Below are 18,921 nucleotides of genomic sequence, written 5' to 3'. Positions count from 1 at the left end.
CAGGAGTGGGGGCAAGGGGGTGCTTGTCCAGCTGGAGGTCATCGCGCACTTGTTGGGACACGCTGCTCCAAACGTTGTCCCTCTGGGACTTGCCCACCAGCTGCCAGGAGCTCCTTGCCGACCCCAGGGGTTCGCCCTGGTTATGGTTCCTGGGGTGTCATGGTGATCCCTGATCTCCCTTCCCACACAGGGGACCCCACAACCCCCAAGTTCAGTGTGTCCCCACCTCCCATACACATCCTGAATGACACCGTGACTTCCTCCTTTCCCCCCAAGAGCAGGGATTTGGGGGTGCTCAGTAACTGATTGTGCCTTTACCAATGGCAGGGTGCAGCATCTCCCAAGGAGTTCTATGCCAAGAATTCGCGCTGGACCGAGGGTCTCATCTCTGCCTCCAAGGCAGTGGGCTGGGGCGCCACTGTCATGGTGTAAGTGTCGCTGTCACCAGAGCAGGGAGAGGATGGCAGAGTCCTGCCATCATCACAGGGAGGGGATATGGGTGGCAGCTCCTCTCTGCTGTCCCACAGTGATGCTGCTGACCTGGTAGTGCAAGGCAAGGGGACATTCGAGGAGCTGATGGTCTGTTCCCGGGAGATCGCGGCCAGCACCGCTCAGCTGGTGGCAGCCTCCAAGGTAGGAGCAAGGCTGCTACCCTTCCCATGGTTCAGGGTGATGCTGGGGCACCATGTGGTCACCCCAAATCCTGGGGCTGGTCTTCTGCTCACCTTGCAGGGGGTGACCCCCCTCCTCACTGTCTTGTCAGGTGAAGGCAGACAAAGACAGCGCCAACCTCTGCAAGCTCCAGCAAGCCTCCCGGGGCGTCAACCAGGCCACGGCCAGCGTGGTGGCCTCCACCAAGGCTGGGAAGTCTCAAGTGGAGGAGAAAGGTAAGTGTTGGGCTGCAGGGATCTTAGAATTGTGTAATCACTAAGGTTGGAGAAGCTCTCTAAGACAATTGAGTTTAACTGTTCCCCCACCACTAAGCACATCCCCAAGTGCCACATCTACATGGTTTTGAAATCCCTCCAGGAATTGTGACTCCACCATGCCCTGGGCAGCCTCTGCCAGTGCTGAACAACCCTTTCCATGAAGAAATTTTCTTTCCAACCTAAACCTCTTCTGATACAACTTGAGGCTGTTCTCTCTGGTCCTAATGCTTGGAGCACAAACCTGCCCCAAAACCTCTCCTCTTGGCACTCACCACTCTTGGTTGGCTGTGCCCCTGTGGTCTCTGCCCATGGCTGCCCCTCACTCCCTCCCTGCGTATCCAATGGTGCCAGACCCTGCCAGCAGCATGGGAACTGCTGGGGGGTCTGACTGGGGGAGCAGAGCTTGAGGGTGGCTGGTGGTGTGTTTCTCCATAGATAGCATGGACTTCTCCAGCATGACACTCACCCAGATCAAGCGTCAGGAGATGGACTCGCAGGTAAGAGATTCCCACGTTTTGAGAAACACACCCGGTCAAGTCTCTTTTGGGTTGCCTGAGTTGGGGCATCAAATTTGGGGTCACCATGCCCAGCTGCCCCCAGGTAGCACAAGCAAAGGCAAAGCCCAAGGTGTGAAGGCAACAGATGGGTTTGCCCAGGAGTCACATCCACTTGGTCCTCGGTCCCTCCCCGACGCTGTTTCCATTGTGGCATAGCAGCCTCTGGCCATCCCTGCCCCCCGTGTGCTACCCACAGCACCTACCTCTGCCTGGCATGGGGCATCTCTGGGGAATTCCCCTTCCTGGGATGCCCACACAGATCATTGTGCCTTCACCTGTCTGCACAAGCAGTGCCCACCTGAGCTCCATCCCCCCGCCCAGGTCCACTTGTCATTGGAGCACTCATGGGATGCACCTCTGTGGTCTTTGGGCTCGATGTTGGGGGCATAACGGGTGTGAAAGGGGAGTGCTTGGCCCAGCTCTGTACCGGGGTGGGCATGTCCTGGGCCATGTCCCCAGGTGCGGGTGCTGGAGCTGGAGAACCAGCTGCAGAAGGAGCGGCAGAAGCTGGGGGAGCTGCGCAAGAAGCACTACGAGCTGGCTGGCGTGGCGGAGGGCTGGGAGGAGGACGGTGAGTGGTGCCAGCCCTGCTCCAGCTGGGCAGCTGCTCCCAGAAAAGGTGGGGCAGGGTGGAGAAGCCCTGCCTGCCATCCATGGCAGTGAGGTTTTGCTGCTGCTGGCACAAGCCTGAGGATAGTTGGTGCACCTGGGCAAATCCTATGGGGTCTCTCCACAGGAAAAACCCCAATGTGTGGGATCTACATCATCCCCAGGCAGGGGGCTCAGGTGCTGCTAGAGCAGCCTTATGGTCCCAGAGGGATGGGGCAGAGGGATGCCGGTGGGCAGCGCACACCCTGACCCTGTCTTCCCACTTATAGCTGCAGATTAGCACCAGTGGTAGAAGCAGCCCACAGGGGACACCTGAAACCCTGTGGGGGACACCCCTGGGACCCCACTTGGTGCAGTCTGTTGAGAAGAACCCCAAGGAAGTGGTGCAGAAGCCCCCCTGAAGCACACATCCCCTGTGTCCCCCCAGAAGCTGCCTCCAGCACCAGAGCTGAGCCGCCAGCAAGACCCCAGAGCTGGGGCGAGGGCGTGAACCGCACCTGTATTTATTAGAGCTGCTGGGGGTGGGGGGCGTGTCTACACGGGGGTCTTTAACCCTTTAGTTTTGTTTTTGCACAGATTCTGGGAACTCCGAGAGCCTTCTCTGGCTGAGCGAGAGCAGTTGGGCTTCTCTTGCCTCTCGCTGCTTTTCCAGCCTTAATCCAGCCCCTGGCTCAACATGCACGTACCCCCGCCCTGGGAATGAGCATGCTGAAGGCCCCGGGGGTGCCACCGGGTGGGGGACAGCCTATGGGGTGCTGCTGGGCTTGGTGCTAAGTGTGCTCCCCCTCGGCGGGGTCACCGAGTGCCTTTGGCCACTGCAGGCTCAGAGGTCGTGTTCCCAAGGGATACCCTGGCCAGTGACACAGAATACTGGGAACAGCTAGGAAAAGGGCAGCAGCAAGAGGGATGCTGCCATGAGCTCCTGTCCCTCATTCCAGGTCCTCAAAACACCTCCCAAGCACCCCCTGAGTTGGGCTGCTCTGCCCTGACAGTTCACTGTGTTCATGCCAGCAATAAACCCTCCGCAAGGTGCTGGGTTTGGGCCACCACAGTGCCACCACAAGCCACCAGCTCCTGGGGATGGGGGGTGACTCTAGGGCAGCAGCATGGAGGGTTTGGGGGGAAGCCAGGGTGTCCCAAAAACGGAGCACCCCAAAGCCAGAGTAAGCAGCTCCCTGTCCCTTCTCACTTTGGTGCCACTCTGGTGTCATTCCCACCCTCTTGGGTGCAGGGGGACCAGGGCCAGTGTGGCTGTGGGCAGGGGCGGCCACGGAGCTGGCACCAGCCAGGGAACCTTTGTGCCTTGAGCAGGAGACTTGGAGGGCAGGGGCCATCAGCTACCTCCAGGCCCCCCAGCTCATCTCGCTGCAGTGGAGACAGTGACGTCAGACCATGCAGCAATGTCCCCATCCCCCACAGTCCTGCTGGTGACCCTGCTGGGGCCAGTCTCCCTCCACTCGGGGTGCTGAGGACGGGATTTGGCCTTTTTCCCTTTGGGAAGAGGCTGGGCTGTCATTGTGTGCTTTCCCAGCAACACGCACCTGTCAGCATCCAGCTGGCACCTGGAGCAGTGGGACCTGCCACCGCCGTGGCCTCAGAGCTGCCACCCCTCCACGCAGCCACCCAGCGTGCAGGGACCCGCTGTTGCCGTGTCCCCTGCTAGCCCTGCTGCCGGACCACCCGCTCTGTGCGCCGGCTCGCTGCAGGGACCTGGGCCTGCCCCTGGGGGTCCTGCTGCTTCCCCATCTTCAACCCATGCTGGCTCCCCTCGGACGCACTACCAACCATCCCATTCCTGCAGGACACAGGGAGCCCCAAAACCCTCCCCACCATTGCTGGGGGGGTCTCGCCTGCACGCCCAACTACCTCAGGCCTTGGGGCTGGGGAGCGGCATGGGAGTCACAGTGGCAGTGGGGGCTTGGGGACAGCTGCACTGCTCTCAGCCTAATCCACTTGTCCCTTTTGTATCTCAGCCAGCCGTGGGCGGAGGGTCCCTGCAGTGTCCCCAGTGATGGCAGCTGGTGACGGGGATGGCGGGGATGCCCCCCCCCCTCCCCTGCTGCAGGGCAAGTTGATTTGGGTTTTCATTGTATGATAATGACCACGTTGTTTGTTTTGGATTTTTCAATAAAGCCTTCAGCCCAGCCCCGCAGCTTGAGGGGGACACAGGGGACCTGTGTCACAAGGGGGTTGTGGGCTCTGCCCTCAGTGTGCTCAGTGGCCCCCAAAATCTCTTGGTGCCGAGGTGACCTGGGTGTGGTTCTGGTGATGACCTCCAGCCTTTGCCCCTGCTGTCCCACACCTGTGTGTGTGCACGGCCAGCCTGCATGTCACTTCTTTTTGCTGTGAGGGCACCAGGATGTGGTCCCAGCCCAGCCCTGAGGAGCATGGGTGGCTTTGTCTTCCCTTCCTGGGAGGACGATACTGCAGTTGGGGAGGCCATGCAGATCATCCTATCACCCCAGCAGAGCCAGGTGGCCCGTGGAGTCCACAGACAGGGATCACAGGGGAATGTCCCCTCCTAAGCATGGTTGACCCACCCGGGGCAGCACCTAGTGTCTTCCAGCCTTGCCAGGGCCACCTGGACGCCTGGGATGTAGAAAGCCTTGTGACAGCAGGCACTGTCCCTGTCATTTTCTCTGCTGTAGTCCCTGCCTGCGCTGGTCCCTGCCCTTCAGAACACAGCTCACTGGCAGTAGGGCGGGATATCCCCAGGGATGGCCATGTCTCCTGAGGAGCCCAAGGGCTCAGCCAGCCACAGGGAATTCCACAGTTCCCAGCCCTGTTCTCAGAGCAGGATGGTGGCAATGGCACCCTTTAGCTGGGACAAGGGGACAAGCTGGACACGGTGGTGACTGGGGAGAGGCGGGACTGTGTCCCCGGGATCCTGCCCGTGGGATACGAAGTCAGATACGGGGTCGGGATTTGGGACCTATGAGGACATGCAGGGACTGGGACAGCGAGACACAGGCTGGAATGGTATAGGGGGACTGTAGGGGGCAGGATGGGGGAAGGGACGTAGGGAGGGGCAGAGGGGGAAACACAGCGGCTGGAGTGATGTAGGGGGGCTGTTAAGAGACAGGACGGGAACACAGGGACCGGGAAGACATGGGAATTGAGATGGTAAACAGGACTGCGGACTGCAGATGGGGAAATTGGAAGCTGGGTGGGGGAGACGTGGTGGGGAAAGGATAGGGGTGAGGCAAGCCCGAAAGTCCCGGTGGGAAGAGGGGCACATGGCCTGGGGCACGGGAGATGGATGGCGGCGCGAGGGGGAGACCGTGGCCGGGGAACGAGACGGGAGGACAGGGGCGTCCTTAGGGCTCACGGGGGCGGCCGGGGGAAGTGCCGCAAGTAGCCCCGCCCGCCCCGCGCAAAGCATGCCGGGAGCCCGCGAAGGCGGCCCCGGCCGTGCTGCCGGGGGCCCGGCTGTCTCGGGGCCCGGCCGCCCCGTGCCGCTCGCCCCGGGCGCTCCGCCCCACAGAGCCCCGGTCCCCGCCTTGACGCAAGAGGGCTGGGCCCGCTCGCCCCGCCCCATTAAGCCCCGCCCGCCCAAGGGCCCCGCCCCCTCCGCGCATGCCGGCGGGACTCGTCGCGCTGAGACGGGAAGCCCCGCCTACTGCGCGTGTCCCTCCACCTGAGCCCCGCCCCCGCGGTACGCGCCGCGAGGGCCGGCCGCGCTCACCCTAAGCTCCGCCCACCGGGAAACTTTCGCCCTGCCGTTAAGCCCCGCCCCGGACTTCGCCCCGCCCCGTCCCGCAGAGCACGCCGGGAGCGGCGGGCGCGCGGCGATGGCGGGCGCGGGGCCGGGCGGGGGGCGGGATGGGGCCGTGAGGGCCGCGCTGGCCGTGGCCGCCGCGCTGGCGCTCGCGTTGGCCTGGCTGCTGCTGCGGAGCGCGCTGCTGGGCGCGGCGGCGCTGGGCGCGGCGGGCGCCTGGTGCGCCATGCGGCCCGGCCCGCCCGCGCCGCGCCCGCCCGGCAAAGCCGCCACCAACGGGGGCCCGGCCGCGAGCGCCGCGCCGCGTCGCCCCCAGCCCGGGTAAGCGAGGGGAAGATGGGGGTAGAGCGGACGGGGAAGCTCCCCCCCAGACCGCGTCGGAGGTGCTGACCGCGCTCTGTCCCCACAGGGTCTCGCGCTGCCGGCCGCAGGCCCCGCGCCGCCGGTACCCGCTGCCTGAGGCCCGGCCGGCCGTGCCGCTGTGCTTGCCCGCCGCCCGCTGGGAAGGCGGCTCCCCCCGCGGCGCGCCTTGGGCCCGCCGTGCCGGGCCGCTCCGCAGCCCCGTCACTGTGAGAATCGCCCCGCCGGCCGTCGGCATCGCCCGCTCCCCGGCGTGAGTACCGGGGAGACCGGTTATCAGCCACGGTGGGGACCGGGACACACCGTGGGGAGCGCTCAGCCGACTGTGCTGTGCCCGGAAGCAGCATCCCATCCCGAGCGCTACCATGTGGCTGGGGGAGATGGTGCTATCTAAACCTCCGGGAAGAGCTGCAGGGGAGAGCTGTGTCAGCCCTTCTGTGGGAGGATCACACCGAGGACCCCAGCCTGCCTCACACCTCACTCTGCTCTGTTCCACAGTCTAGAACAGCTGGTCTCGCCTCTGGCCTTCCCAGCCACAAGCAGCCCTGACCCATGTGCAAAGGAGACTGTGCTGAATGCCATCAGGGAGAGCAGGAAAAGGGCTGTGGAGGAGGAGGATGAGGAGGACCAGACTTTTGGGAATGATCAGGAGAACAAAAGAAGGTAAAAAGGGAGCAGTTCAAGTTTCAGCCAGTGTGTTGGGAAGGTCACAAATGGGATTCTTGCTCTAGAGGTGACAAATGGGATGTGTCTTAGAGCATGCCAAGCCCCATGAGACCTGGAGTCAGGGCTGGAAAGGTACTGTGAGAAGTGAACTGCAGAGAGGAAGCACACCTGATCCATCACCCAGCCCTTGATGCTTCGTCTAAAAGCCCTCCTTTGCAGTTGAAGGAATGCGGTTTAGGTGTGGGTCCAGTGTGTTCCCCTGCCTGGCCGGGATATGTTTTGGGAAGCCTGGGTGGGAAGTGGCTTGTCTCCTCACAGGGGTTTGAAGACTGAGAAAGCATGGTGGGAAATGTCGGTGTCTGCTGTGGGCTCTATTCCTTCCGTCAGCCCCAGGCTCCCAGGAGAGATGGGATTGCCAAGTGGAAGCATTGCACTTGGAGAGCTCCAAGCACTTCCCTTGTGACCTGATCTAGCAGAGGGAGGGGAAACAAGAGAGTAAATGAGACTGTCTACTGCTTTTGTTACTCAAGGTCAGCAACTTCCATCCCTGAGTTCGAAGGTGGGAGGGTGCTTTGTTTTTGCCAGAGTCCATAGGAAGGACAAGGAGTAAATCCTGAGAGCCGCTGTCTGCCAGAGCCTTTCCAACCACCCAGCTACAGCACTGCCGTGCTATCCCACCCTCCTGCTTTTCCTAGAATCACAGGATGATTTGGGTTGGAAGGGACCTTAAAGCTCATCCATTGCCACCCTCTGTAATGGGCAGGGACACCCTCCACTAGACCAGGTTGCTCCAAGCCCTGTCCAGCCTAGCTTGGACACTTCCAGGGATGAGGCAGCCACACTTTCTCTGGACAGCTTATGCCACGACCTCACCACTCTCAGAGGAAAGAATTTATTCTGTATATCCAACCTAAGTTTCCCTGCTTTCAATTTGAAGCCTTTCCCCCTTGTCCTATAACTGCACTTCTTGATGCAGTCCTTCTCCAGTTTCCTTGCAGGCCCCTTCAGATCCTGCAAGGCTGCTGGGATGTCCACACCACCTTCTCTGCTTCAGGCTGAGCAGCCCCTGATGTCTCAGCCTGCTTCCATAGGGAAGGCGCTCTAGTCTCCTTACTGAATTTGTAGCTCTTCTCTGGATTTGCTCCAACAGTTGCCTTGTCCTTCCTAGTTGTATCCATGGAGGCTCTTCCATCTGGGCTGGGATAGGGAGCTGAGACACTGCTTGGGCACTGCCTGGGACATTGTCCTGCACTGGGGCTGCTGCTGGAGGTGGCCTAGGAGCAGAGCAGGATAAAGCAGGGCACACCGTCCTCCTTCAGCACTGAATTCCCATCTCTGAATGCTTGGGTCATTGGATCTGAGCCCCACAAGAGCCAATCAGGACAACAACAGAATGGGTGCACAGACAAGATCAGCTCAGAGTATTTTTCTTTAAACTGTTTTTGTAATATGCCAATACACAGCTCTGCCACAAAAGCCAATTTTGAAGGCATTAATGTCTGGCAAGCACGAGGAATGTTTGTAGATAGAAGATTTCCTTGGTGGACAGAAAGGAGCTGTGTCAGCTGGAGAGTGTGGGACCACCTGTGCCTTGGGGTCAGCTTGCCCTGGGCTTGAGGGGAACACCTGGCCAAATGACCAAGTGACAGGGCTGTTCTACACCTCCAGTTCCACTTTACAGCAGGGTGTCTTTTGTGATTTTGGCATTTCAGATCCTCGTGAAATCATAGTGGGAAGGGGAATTCAGTTTTTGACTTGAACTGTCCCGGGCACTGGTTAAGAAGAGGTCAGAGGTGGGAGTTTCAGAGCTCAGGTCTGTTCAGAAACACTGAGCCACTCATTTTTTGAAGTATTTTGGCTTACAGTAATGGATTTAAGCAATTTCTTTTTTTTTTTTACATGAAACTCCTGTGCCAAGCAGGCAGCTGGAGGAGCTCCTGGTGTTTGGGGTGAGAGTCAGTGAGGACAGGCCCACAGGGAGAGAAAATCTGCAGTAGGGTGTAGGTGGGAGAAAGCTCTGTCCTGAGTACTGGGTGCCCGGAAGAAAGCAAGGTTTGATCACTCTCTGGGTACTCAGCCTGCCTTTCCCCAGGCTGGGAGAGGCTTCCACACTGTCATAGGCTTTCACACTCTCTTCCCACAGGCGCCACGACAGCAGTGGAAGTGGGCAGTCAGCATTTGAGCCACTGATAGCCAATGGTGCCCCTGCTTCTCTCATACCCAAGTAAGTGCCCAACAGCCAAAAGCAACTCCTGGAATGGGAGGGAGCAAATGTCTGGGATCTGGAAAAGGGAACTTGGGTTTTGCTTGCAGAGCCTGGCTTCAGGGCAGAGCAAAAAAGACTGTGGTTGTGCCTTCAGTCTGTCACCCTGTGACAGCAAGGCTGTGCTGCTGCTGTTGTTTCTAAGCAGGATTTCCTTCCTCCACCTGCCATGCACGAGAAGGACTGGTGGGCAGGAGAGGTGAGGAGCTCATCAAACCTTCATTCCCCTCCAGGCCAGGCTCTCTGAAGCGGGGCCTCATCTCACACTGCCCAGATGACTGCTCCAACAAGAGGTCTCGCACCTCCTCCATGAGCTCCCTCAACAACACCTATGCTGGTGGGATCCCCAGCTCCATCCGCAATGCCATTGCCAGCTCCTACAGCTCTAGCCGGGGCCTCACACAGGTAGGGACACTGTATCTTGACATTCTTTTGGGATCACCCATGTGATCCCAGCTCTGGGCTCATGAGGAGACACTGGTGTGGCAGTGTGTCTGAACCCAGTGTGGCTCAACCTGGCAGTCTCACCACCCTGGGGAACAGGTGAGCTGTAGGCCACGGGCCAAGCAGAAATTACTTGGTTTTTGGAGGAGTCCCAGGTTGAGCTGTACTGCTGCTTTTACACCAAACCAAGAACGAGACTGTTTTCCCCTCTCTCTTGCTTCTTGGCCAGCCTGCTAGACTGGATAGATCCAGGTGAAGGAAAAAAAAAAAAAAAAACAGGTTTTGCTGTGCTGACATCTTTTCAGTGGGAGTCAGCAGTGTGGGAGCCATGTGTTCCCACTCTGACCCAGGTCCCACCTGCTGACTGTGATGGAGCTTTGTTTGTGTGAGGAAAAGTTTGCTCCAGGCAGTGGGAGGGAGGGGTTTGCTGGGGTTGCAGAGGGTCTTACCCTTGCATTGGAATCCATCTGCTTTGAGCTCCTGGTAAGGAAGTGCTGGCTCCTGCCAAAACAGCCCCACCCACAAGGGTGTCCAAAGCAGTAGGGTGGTCTCTACCTGTGTCACACAAAGGCAAGGGCCCAGCAGTGTACTCCTTTCCCTGGGCTCAGCCAAGGCAGTAAAAGCCCTGGAGGCTGCTTGTTCCTTATGTGGATTCAGCTTAGGGTGGCCAGATTTTGTGCTCCCTAAAATATGGAGGGGAGTTTTAAGTGGTGGTGAAGCAGGAGAAGCTCTGAGCTCATTTGGCTCAACAGCCATGGCCCTGGGCAATGGGGCTTATTGAGGGTGAGCAGGGGGCCTGTCCTCTCTGCCAGACCCATGCCAAGTTACTGCTGGTATCTCTCTGCATTCCAGCTTTGGAAGAGAAGAGGTGTGAGCGTGTCCCCTCTGTCCAGCCCAGCGTCCTCCCGCCCCCAGACACCAGAGTGGCCTCTCAAGAAAGCCAGGTAATCAGCTGATGGCCAGACAGCAAGAGAACAGTCTTTCCCAGCCATCTTAGCATGCAGGTCGCACTTTCCACTGGAGCTGGGACAGTCCGGGCCTCTCTCCTACACATAGTGATGTACAGACCCACTTGTGTCAATTGGCCTCCCTGTCACCTTATCATGCTGTGGTGTGTCTCAGCTGTGTCACCTCTGACCCACTCCCAAGCCAGGTCAGAGATTTAAGGGCACAGGTTGCCACAGTAGCAATGGTGCCGGGTGACATTGGCATGGCCTGCATTGCTGGATCATTAGGAAGAGACAGGCCCTGATTTTTGCCATGTCAAAGTCAAATCCCAGGATCTGTATTTTAGTGCCTGCCTTGAAGCGCAGCCTGTGTTCTCCTCTTTCCCAAGTCAGAGGAGCCTGAGCTTATGTCAGAACTAAAACTGACAAAACCACCTGGATGGGTCTAACCTGTGAGGGGCAGTGACTGCCATCTGAGACCCCCAGCTACCCTCCTGAGGCTGATTCATCTTGTGGAGGGTGCACAGGCTCAGCCAAGCTGAGTCTGGAGCAGGAAGCAATTCCTCTGCCTGGAGCTGGGCAAAGCTTTTGTCTTGAGATCTGTTTGCAGGAGGCAAATAAACACCAGGGATACCCGTGCAAGTGTTCAGCCCGTTCAGTCTCATCCTGCTCCCTGTGGACAGGGCTGGGTCCAGGGTTGACCATAACTGTCCCTCCTGCTTACACAGGGAAGAGGAGTCACATCGTTCCAACGCTTCCACCCCAGTGAAATCAGACAAGGAGCTGCAGACAGAGAAAGGTAAGTGTAGGTGTGCCCTAACGCTGCACCCAGGTCACCAGTGCAAGCAAGAGAGTGGGACAGGAGGCAGCTGAGGTCTGCAGTGGGATTGGCTTGAGGGGTCACCTGGAAATGTGGCATGTACTGGTCCCAAGGCAGTGGTGCTTCTGCTGGCCTCAGTGACTGCCCTAGTGGGATTTCCAAGTGATAAGGGGGTGCTGACAGTGTTGGGGTGCTAGCAGATGCCTGGGAGTTGGCTTGCAAGGGGGAGCTCTAGCTCCCAACCCAGCATGGGTCAGGTGTCAGCCTTGATCCACAACCTGCAGTGGCATGAGTAGCACTCTGACCAAATTCCAGTCTGAGCTTATTCTAATGCTTCCTCAGCTAAAACAGAGAGGAAATCCTCTGTGCCCATGGCAGATGGGCCCCATGATATAGTGCCAGCTGTGGCATGTGGTTTGGGTAAGGCAGTGTGTTGGCACAATCCATGGAGCTAGGAAGGGGCCACTGCCCCACCAGCCTCATGTCGTGGGCCTACTGGATGTGAAGTTGCTCTTCAGGATATCACAACCTTGTCCTTAGTTTCAAACCATGCCCCTGGCCCTGCTCTCTGAGCAGGGCCACCCAGAGTGGGGTCAGAAGGGACAGACCCATCACTACAACCAAACGCTTCTCTGCCCAGAGCTCAGCCTGACTTGTCTCCTTCTATAGTTGTGGAGTCACCAGTGTGGAAGAAGCAGAATTCCCTGAGCCCACCATCTGCGTCGGGGAGTAGTGGGAAGCGCAAGCGGAAGATCCCGTTGCTGTCATCTTTCCGTGGGGACCAGCTGGTGCTGGTACGTCGCTGTCTCGCAGCCCCTTTGGTCCTACTCTGGGACCAAACAGAATGGGCAATAGAATGTGCTCACTGCAATTTCTGCAGGGCTGGGGGCACACTGACCTGCCTGCCCTCAGGAAGGAGGCCCCGTCCTTGATCGAGTGGGAAGTGACGCTCTCCCCAGCCCCAGTGTCTGGTGGGCTGTACGTGGTTGTGCTGCCTGCTGCCGGACCAGGTAATGGCCTGGAGAAGGCCTGCCGTGCCCTGAGTGCCACACTGGGAGCCCACCAGAGTTGGGGACCGGAGTAGCTGCGGCAGGACCACCTGCTTCACAGGGCTCACCACAGACAGTCGCCAGTACACCTTCAGAGAGGCTCTGCCCGCTTCCCTGGGAAGGAGCTAAGCTGCTGCTGCTCTCTCTTGGCAGCCCCCGCCACCTCAACTGGGCTACACCATCACCTCAGAGGACCTGGACGCAGAGAAGAAGGCAGTGCTGCAGTGGTTCAACAGTGTCTTGGAGGATAAGGCTGGTAAGGATGGGCTGGAAATGTAGAGGGGTAGGAACAAGCTTGGGTCTGGGGGTGCTCTTGATGCCTTCCAGCTGAAGAGATCTCATGTTTTGTGCTGGGTGAAGTTGCCCAGGGCTGTAGGGTGTAGGTGCAGTTCCCCTGCCTGATGGGAAGCTCTGCTAAGGGTTTGTTCCTCACAGCCAGTTGTGGGTCCTGATATCTTGCTGTTTCCCTGTAGATACAGTCCCCAGCACCACTGCAGGGATGATGCCTGTGTCCAAGCCGCCGGTGTTTGTTGTGACCTCCCCTGGGCCTATGCCTGCCTCCACAGCTCCTGTCCCGGCCAGCTCCTCACTTCTGGACAGTTTAAAGATGATGCAGAGCAGCCAGGCTGTATCCAAAACACCAGGTGAGGAGGAGGAGGAGAGCTGGCACAGTGAAATGCCAGCAGAGTCAGGCAGGTGCAGCAGGAACTCATCGTTGCCTCTGCATGAGGCAGCTCACTAAACCCTCTGTTCAAATGCTGTGCTGGCAGCAGAGCTAGCATGCAGGGCTTGAGGGGACACCTTTGGGGATACTGAGCCCCTGGTCCTGCTCGAGGCTATGGTAACCATGGAGGGCTGGGTGTGCTGGGAGCTCCGGGAACCTTTGCAGCTGTGGGTGGGTACCTGGCAGAAGGGTGGGCTTCTGAAGGTGTTCCCTTGTCCGTAAATAAGCTCTTTCTGCTTTCCAGACTCCAGTGAAACTGCGGCAGCATCCCAGCCACCTCCGTCAGCTGCACAGCCACCACCTGCTCCTGTTGTGTCATTGGAGTCAAGCTCTCTACCTGCCATTTCTGCTGACACCAAGCCTGTGCCTCTGTTGAGCACACCTGCCCCCAGTGCTCCCCCTGCGCTGGTAGTGCAACCCCCCAGCAGCCTAGCCCTTCCTGTGTTCACTGAGCTGGGCCAGACTCCCAGCAAGCCTCCCTCCTTCCCAAAGCCAAGCATCCTGTTCGGGATGCTGAACGCCCCGCCAGCCAGCCAGCCAGCAGTGACTGCGGCCACTGCTGTGCCCACCACAGCCACTGCTGTGCCCACCACAGCCACTGCTGTGCCCACCACAGCCACTGCTATGCCTACCACGGCCACTGCTACACCCATTGCATCCACTGCTGTGCCCATCCTGCCCACTGCCGTGCCCACCACAGCCCCCATCTTCAAGCCCATCTTTGGTGCTGTGCCAAAGAGTGAGAATGCAGCAGTTTGCACGGCTGTCACTTCCACCACAGCCACCATGCCTGTAAGCTCAGGCCCTGCCTCAGCGTCCTCCACATCCTCCATATTCAAGCCTATCTTTGGCAGCATCACTGCAGCTTCATCTCCAGCGAAAGTCTCTCCTTTCGCCTTCAAACCCGCGGCACAGCCGGTCTCGGAGCCGACAGCTGCCTCCACAGCTGCTCTGGCAGGAGCCACGGGTCTTCCCAACGTCATCTTCACCACTGCAGCTACAGCTGCTACCACCCAGAGTTCCTCCACGGATGCCACCGTTAAACCTGTCTTCAGCTTTGGACCGAACCCGCCTACTTCTGCTCGCCCTGCCACCAGCGTGACTGTCACTGCTGCCACCTCCACCAGCACAACACAGCCCTTCCTGTTTGGGGGCCTCTCCAGCTCTGCTCCCAGCCCAGAAACCAGTTTTTCCACCTCAGGGCCTGTGTTCCAGTTTGGGAAGCTGCCTCCAGCCACAGTCACTGCCACCACCAGTGTCCCAGGAGGCCCTGCCTTTGGCCAGGTACCTTCAAACTCAACCACCGTGGGCTTTAGCATATTTGGGAGCACTACACTGACCACCTCTGCCCCAGCCACCACAGCTCAAGCGCCGCTGACATTCGGCTCCTCCGTTTCAGCTTTTGGCAGCTTTTCAGCCAGCGCAAAGCCACCGCCACCATACCCCAGCACTGGCAGCCAGCTCCCCTTCAGCACTGGGGCTGCTGAGAGCCAGGTGCCCACCAGCAAGCCTGCTTCTGGCCCCATCAGCTTCACCCCCCAGTTCAGTTTCGGAGCCCCCCCAGCACAGTCGGTAGCTCAGCCAGCATTTGGCAGTGGTGCCCAGCCAGCCTTTGGCACAACCAGTGCCCAGGGCTCCTTTGGCACCAGCAGCACCCAGGCAGCATTTGGGACCACCACCTCGGTGTTCTCTTTTGGAACAGCCACCTCCACGACATCCAGCTTTGGTGGCACCACCCAGACCACAAGCAGCAGCACCGGTGCCACTGTCTTTGGTACCACCCCATCTCCATTCACTTTTGGGGCCAGCACCCAGCCGGGCCCCTCCACCAGCGCCTTTGGGATGGGTACACCGGGCCTCAGCAGTGGCTCCCCTGCTGTGGCCTTCAGCTTTGGGGCTGGGCAGAGTGGGGCAGCCCCGGCAGCAACACCCTTTGGCTCATCTCTGCCGCAGAGTGCACTGGGAGCGCAGGGCCAGAGCACGCCCTTTGCCTTCACCATGACCAGCACTCCCAACAGCAAGCCTGCATTTGGAGGTGAGTCATTATGGAATCATGGAATGGGTCATGTTGGAAGGGACCTTAAAGATAACGTTGATCCACCCCTCTGCCATGGGCAGAGACACCTTCCATTAGACCAGGTTGCTCAGGGTCCTGTCCAGCATGGCCTTGAACATTTCCAGGATGGGATGGGAGCAGACAGGCCATCTTGAGGTTCTAGAATTGGGCGCAGTAGTATTACTGATGGATCTTGTCAAGGCTTCCAGGATCCACAGCCGTGGTGAGGCCAGTGCTTCTGCTATGCAGAGCCTTGCCATACAAAGGGAAGGCACTCCCATCACTCCCTGTAAGGATCCTGCTCCTCTGGGGAGGGGGAATCCTTAAATTCTGCTCATTGGCCCCTCTGAAGGCACCAGCTCCCCAACTCTGCCCATCCAAGTGTCCTACAGGAGCTGAGGTTGTCTGAGTCTTTTAAGACCCACCTGGAACGCCTTAGCAAGCTGGAATGCTGCCAACCAGCAACTGCCATCACTTTGTGCTTGCTCTCAGGGTTTCCCTAACACTTCATATCCTTGCTGGATATTCCCAGCTCCCATGGAACTGAAACCCACACAGTGAGCAACTCCTTGATCTAGAAAGGCCAAGGTCTTTGTTCCTCCCTAGCAAATCTTTCTGTGAGGCCCTGCTGTTCAGAGAGCCGTGGGATTATCTGGAGAGTGTAACTTTTGCATTAAAAGGGCTTTTCAGGAGCAGAGGCTGTTTCTGGGGGATGGACTGTGGTGCTTCAGCCCCCAGAGAGCATCCTGTGCCTCCTCTGAGTGCCACCGGCTCCCAAAGGCTCTTTCTCCTTTGCCAACCCTAGCTCACAGTGACGTCTTGCTTTCCAGGATCTCCAGCGCCCACCTTTGGGCAGGGCACACCTGTCCCTGGAGCTGCGGGCAGTGGAAGCAGCACCCTTTCTTTCAGGACACCCAGCACTCCTGCCTCAAGCTTTGGAGGAGTCGGCACTTCCTTTGGTAAGGAGGGAGTTGGTGCTCCAGCCTTGGAGAGCTCATGGGTTATGGTGTGCCCTTAGGCTGGGGACAGTGGTAGGACCAGATGTTTTCTGGGAGATGGCTCAGGGAGTTCGTGCTGGACTCTCAGGGATGCCAAGCCTTCGTTCCTCCCAAAATCGCACTGATCCCAAAGCTAGCAGTCTGAGCAACCTTTCTGCTTCCAGGTTCATCCACTCCCACCTTCTCCATTGGGGCAGGATCCAAGACGGGCACTCGCCAACGGCTGCAGGCACGGAGGCAGCACACCCGCAAAAAGTAACCCTAGTGCTGCTGGGCTCCACTGGCTCACGTGTGGGGGGCTGTGGACTGGAGCTGTCCCTATGCTGGGACCAGGCCCAGTCCCTGACACCCACTGGAGACCATGCTGGATAAACCAAACTCTTGTTACTTGAACAGTTCCAGAGCAAAGGCTGGACACATCTCTGTACATATCCACAATGTTCTTTCCCTCATTTTATTTTGCCTTGTTTAATAATGTGTACATTTCTCCCCATTTGCTTCTTCTAGCTGTTTCCGTGCTCCTTCCCAGCCCTCAGCCAGCCCCAAGGCCATGTCCCACTCAGAGATTGGCCGGCAACATGCTGTGGTTCCGAGCTGCTGTCAGACACTGTCTTCACCAGGTCCCAAAATCTTTCCCATAGTTCATCCCATGGCCTGGTGAACATGGTCCCATGCCTGCAGCCAGGGTTGGTTCCAACCTGGCTCTGTTTTGGTGCCACAGGTGACTGGCATGGGTGTGGCTGGGTGACATCCCTGGGACCTAATGTCCTGCTACCTCCAGCTGAGGACATGCCATAGCCCGGGACCTGGGCTGGAGGCACGGGGTGAGGATGGGGGTCCCCCCACCCCTCTCCCATCTCCGCTGCTCCATGGGGCTGTGGGCTGCCCCCACCCTGCTCTCCGGTTCTGCTTTATCCATGCTCCTGTTCCTGCACTCACTGAATCGAATTTGGAGGAAGAGCTAAACCGTGTGTGTGGCGGCATGTTGGTTATGCCGGATTTGCTGTTTGGAGTTTCTTTTTCAGGGGCACCAGTCCTTGGGGGGAGACGTGCCCCAGCTAATTGGGTGTTGACAGTAGCATCACTGCGTGGCTGCTCGTGCTGGGGAGTTGTCCCATTCCATGTCGTGACTAAAAGGCAGCTAGGACAGGGGATTCCAACCATGGCAGTCTCTCCACTCCCTTCCCTTCTCTCCTAGTACCTCTTCAGCACTTCGGGGGGCTCTGGAATTGCTCACAGAAGGAGTCCAGAGCAGATGCATTCTCCCCTCCATCCCAAATCCAAGTTGTTTCTCATTTTTCAGCTCATGTCTATCCCAGTGGGTTTTACTAGCTCCTAGGAACTGTGGTGCTGCCTCCCCTGTCCCCATCCAGCCAAGGGTGGGATTTCTCCCTTCCCTGCATTGGAACTTCTGTGGGAAGAGACTGCCAGAGCTGGGGGTCACCAAAGAGCCATCCCTTGCCCTGGTGAGGGATGGGCACTCCATTCCCAGAAATGCTTTGCTGCCGGGTTTTTACTCTCCGAGCCGTGTGAGTGTGTGTGTTTGCTGAGGTCTAAATTAAAAAAAAAAAAAAAACAAGAAAAAAAAAAAACCAAAAAAAAAATCACAAATATTTAAACATTTTTTAACAAAATAAAAATTTATTTTTATATTTAAGCTAAATTGCCTTCAAATTCCTTCAAGCTTGGTTCAGTGAAGTTGCCTACCCCGCAGCCGTTAGTGTTTAGCTATTCCCACCCTGGCTGTGCCTGCGGGAATGCACTGTGCTGGGAAAGGCAGCTGCATCCTGCAGGCTCTACCATGCTCCCCCCTGCTGTTCATCATCCCCTTCCTTTTGAATGTGATGTATGTGGATGTGACTAAACCTTTTTTTTTGTTTGTTTTTTAAAGTTTTTTAATTATTTCTCTGAGGGTGAGGAGCAGGAGCTCTCATGTTATGGTGCTGAGTGTCAGGGTCAAGGCATCTCTTCCAGCAGAAAGGGGAGGTGATGGGCTCTGTGTGGCACAGAGGGGACACAGCCCTGTAGTAAGGGGACATAGAAGACCTGCAGGTGCTGGTGGGAACGTTCTGGCCATCACCCACCAGCATGGCTGAGGGTGCGGTGGGCCAAGAGCAGCCAGGCTGGGAAAATGTGTCCTTGGGGTTGGAGGAAGCAGAGGGCAAGGGGCTAGTTAGTGCCTGCCAAGAGTGACCCTGGGTGTCCTTCCCTCTGCCCCAGTTAGGATTCTTGGCCAGGAGAGTACCTGCTCCCCATCCTTGAGGTGCCAGGGTTTGGCCAGGTCAGCTCTGAGAAGATGGGGGATGAGCTGGGACAAGGTTGAGGGCACCCTGGCTCTGGGTGCTGCCCCCAAGTAGCCTCCCCACGTAGTCCCACACACCCGCGAGCAGCTAGGCTGTCCCTTCCCTGCCACACAGGCCCTGCTGGGAGAACCCCTTGTGCTTGGGGGGAAGGCTGGGTTTTAACTGACTGAAGACTTGGATCATTCCTGGTGTGGCTGATGAGGATTTTAGTGTGAATGTGCGATTTTTGTTTCCTTGCTTCTTATGTCTCGGGTTTAAAATAAAATTACTGTGTTCACTTGGCTGTGCCCATTTGTGTTTCCTGGGGCTGGAATTCCCAGAGCAGGGTCGTGCTAGTGGAGTTCAGGTGCAGCACCCTCTGGCTCATGTGTCCTTGCTCACCCAGTTCAAAGAGAGGGATAGGATTACTATTATTTCACCTCTTTGCCCCCACTTTGCCTCTACTATGAGCAGTGGCAGTTTCAGGGCAGGACTTCAC

General features: G+C 58.1%; 2 protein-coding genes across 5 annotated transcripts in view; both read left to right on the top strand.

The window, feature by feature from the left end:
• Nucleotides 1-4,241, top strand: part of HIP1 (huntingtin interacting protein 1) — a 44,278-nt gene extending 40,037 nt beyond the window's left edge. For 3 of the 4 annotated variants that reach the window (XM_053995630.1, XM_053995631.1, XM_053995632.1), the window contains exons 26-31: nt 328-428; nt 528-633; nt 764-887; nt 1,365-1,426; nt 1,946-2,057; nt 2,365-2,497. In XM_053995630.1, coding sequence (XP_053851605.1) covers nt 328-428; nt 528-633; nt 764-887; nt 1,365-1,426; nt 1,946-2,057; nt 2,365-2,375 — 516 coding nt within the window. In that variant the 3' untranslated portion in view covers nt 2,376-2,497. Of the gene's footprint in view, nt 1-327; nt 429-527; nt 634-763; nt 888-1,364; nt 1,427-1,945; nt 2,058-2,364; nt 2,498-2,522 lie in introns of those variants that run through there. The other variant, XM_053995633.1, reaches the window with a different exon arrangement.
• A 1,908-nt stretch (nt 4,242-6,149) lies between these two features.
• On the top strand, nt 6,150-18,720 carry POM121 (POM121 transmembrane nucleoporin). Its single transcript, XM_053995496.1, is given in 13 exon segments — nt 6,150-6,179; nt 6,182-6,426; nt 6,672-6,836; nt 8,983-9,063; nt 9,336-9,507; nt 10,399-10,490; nt 11,222-11,292; nt 11,983-12,107; nt 12,516-12,618; nt 12,836-13,006; nt 13,331-15,121; nt 15,973-16,101; nt 16,305-18,720. Coding segments are annotated over 13 exon segments (3,270 nt in total). The 3' UTR covers nt 16,400-18,720.
• Nucleotides 18,721-18,921: the final 201 nt, after the last annotated feature.

The sequence above is a fragment of the Vidua macroura genome, chromosome 20 (genome assembly GCF_024509145.1).
Source record: "Vidua macroura isolate BioBank_ID:100142 chromosome 20, ASM2450914v1, whole genome shotgun sequence".
Classification (NCBI taxonomy): Eukaryota; Metazoa; Chordata; class Aves; order Passeriformes; family Viduidae; genus Vidua; species Vidua macroura.
This window is presented reverse-complemented; position numbering and strand designations above follow the sequence as displayed.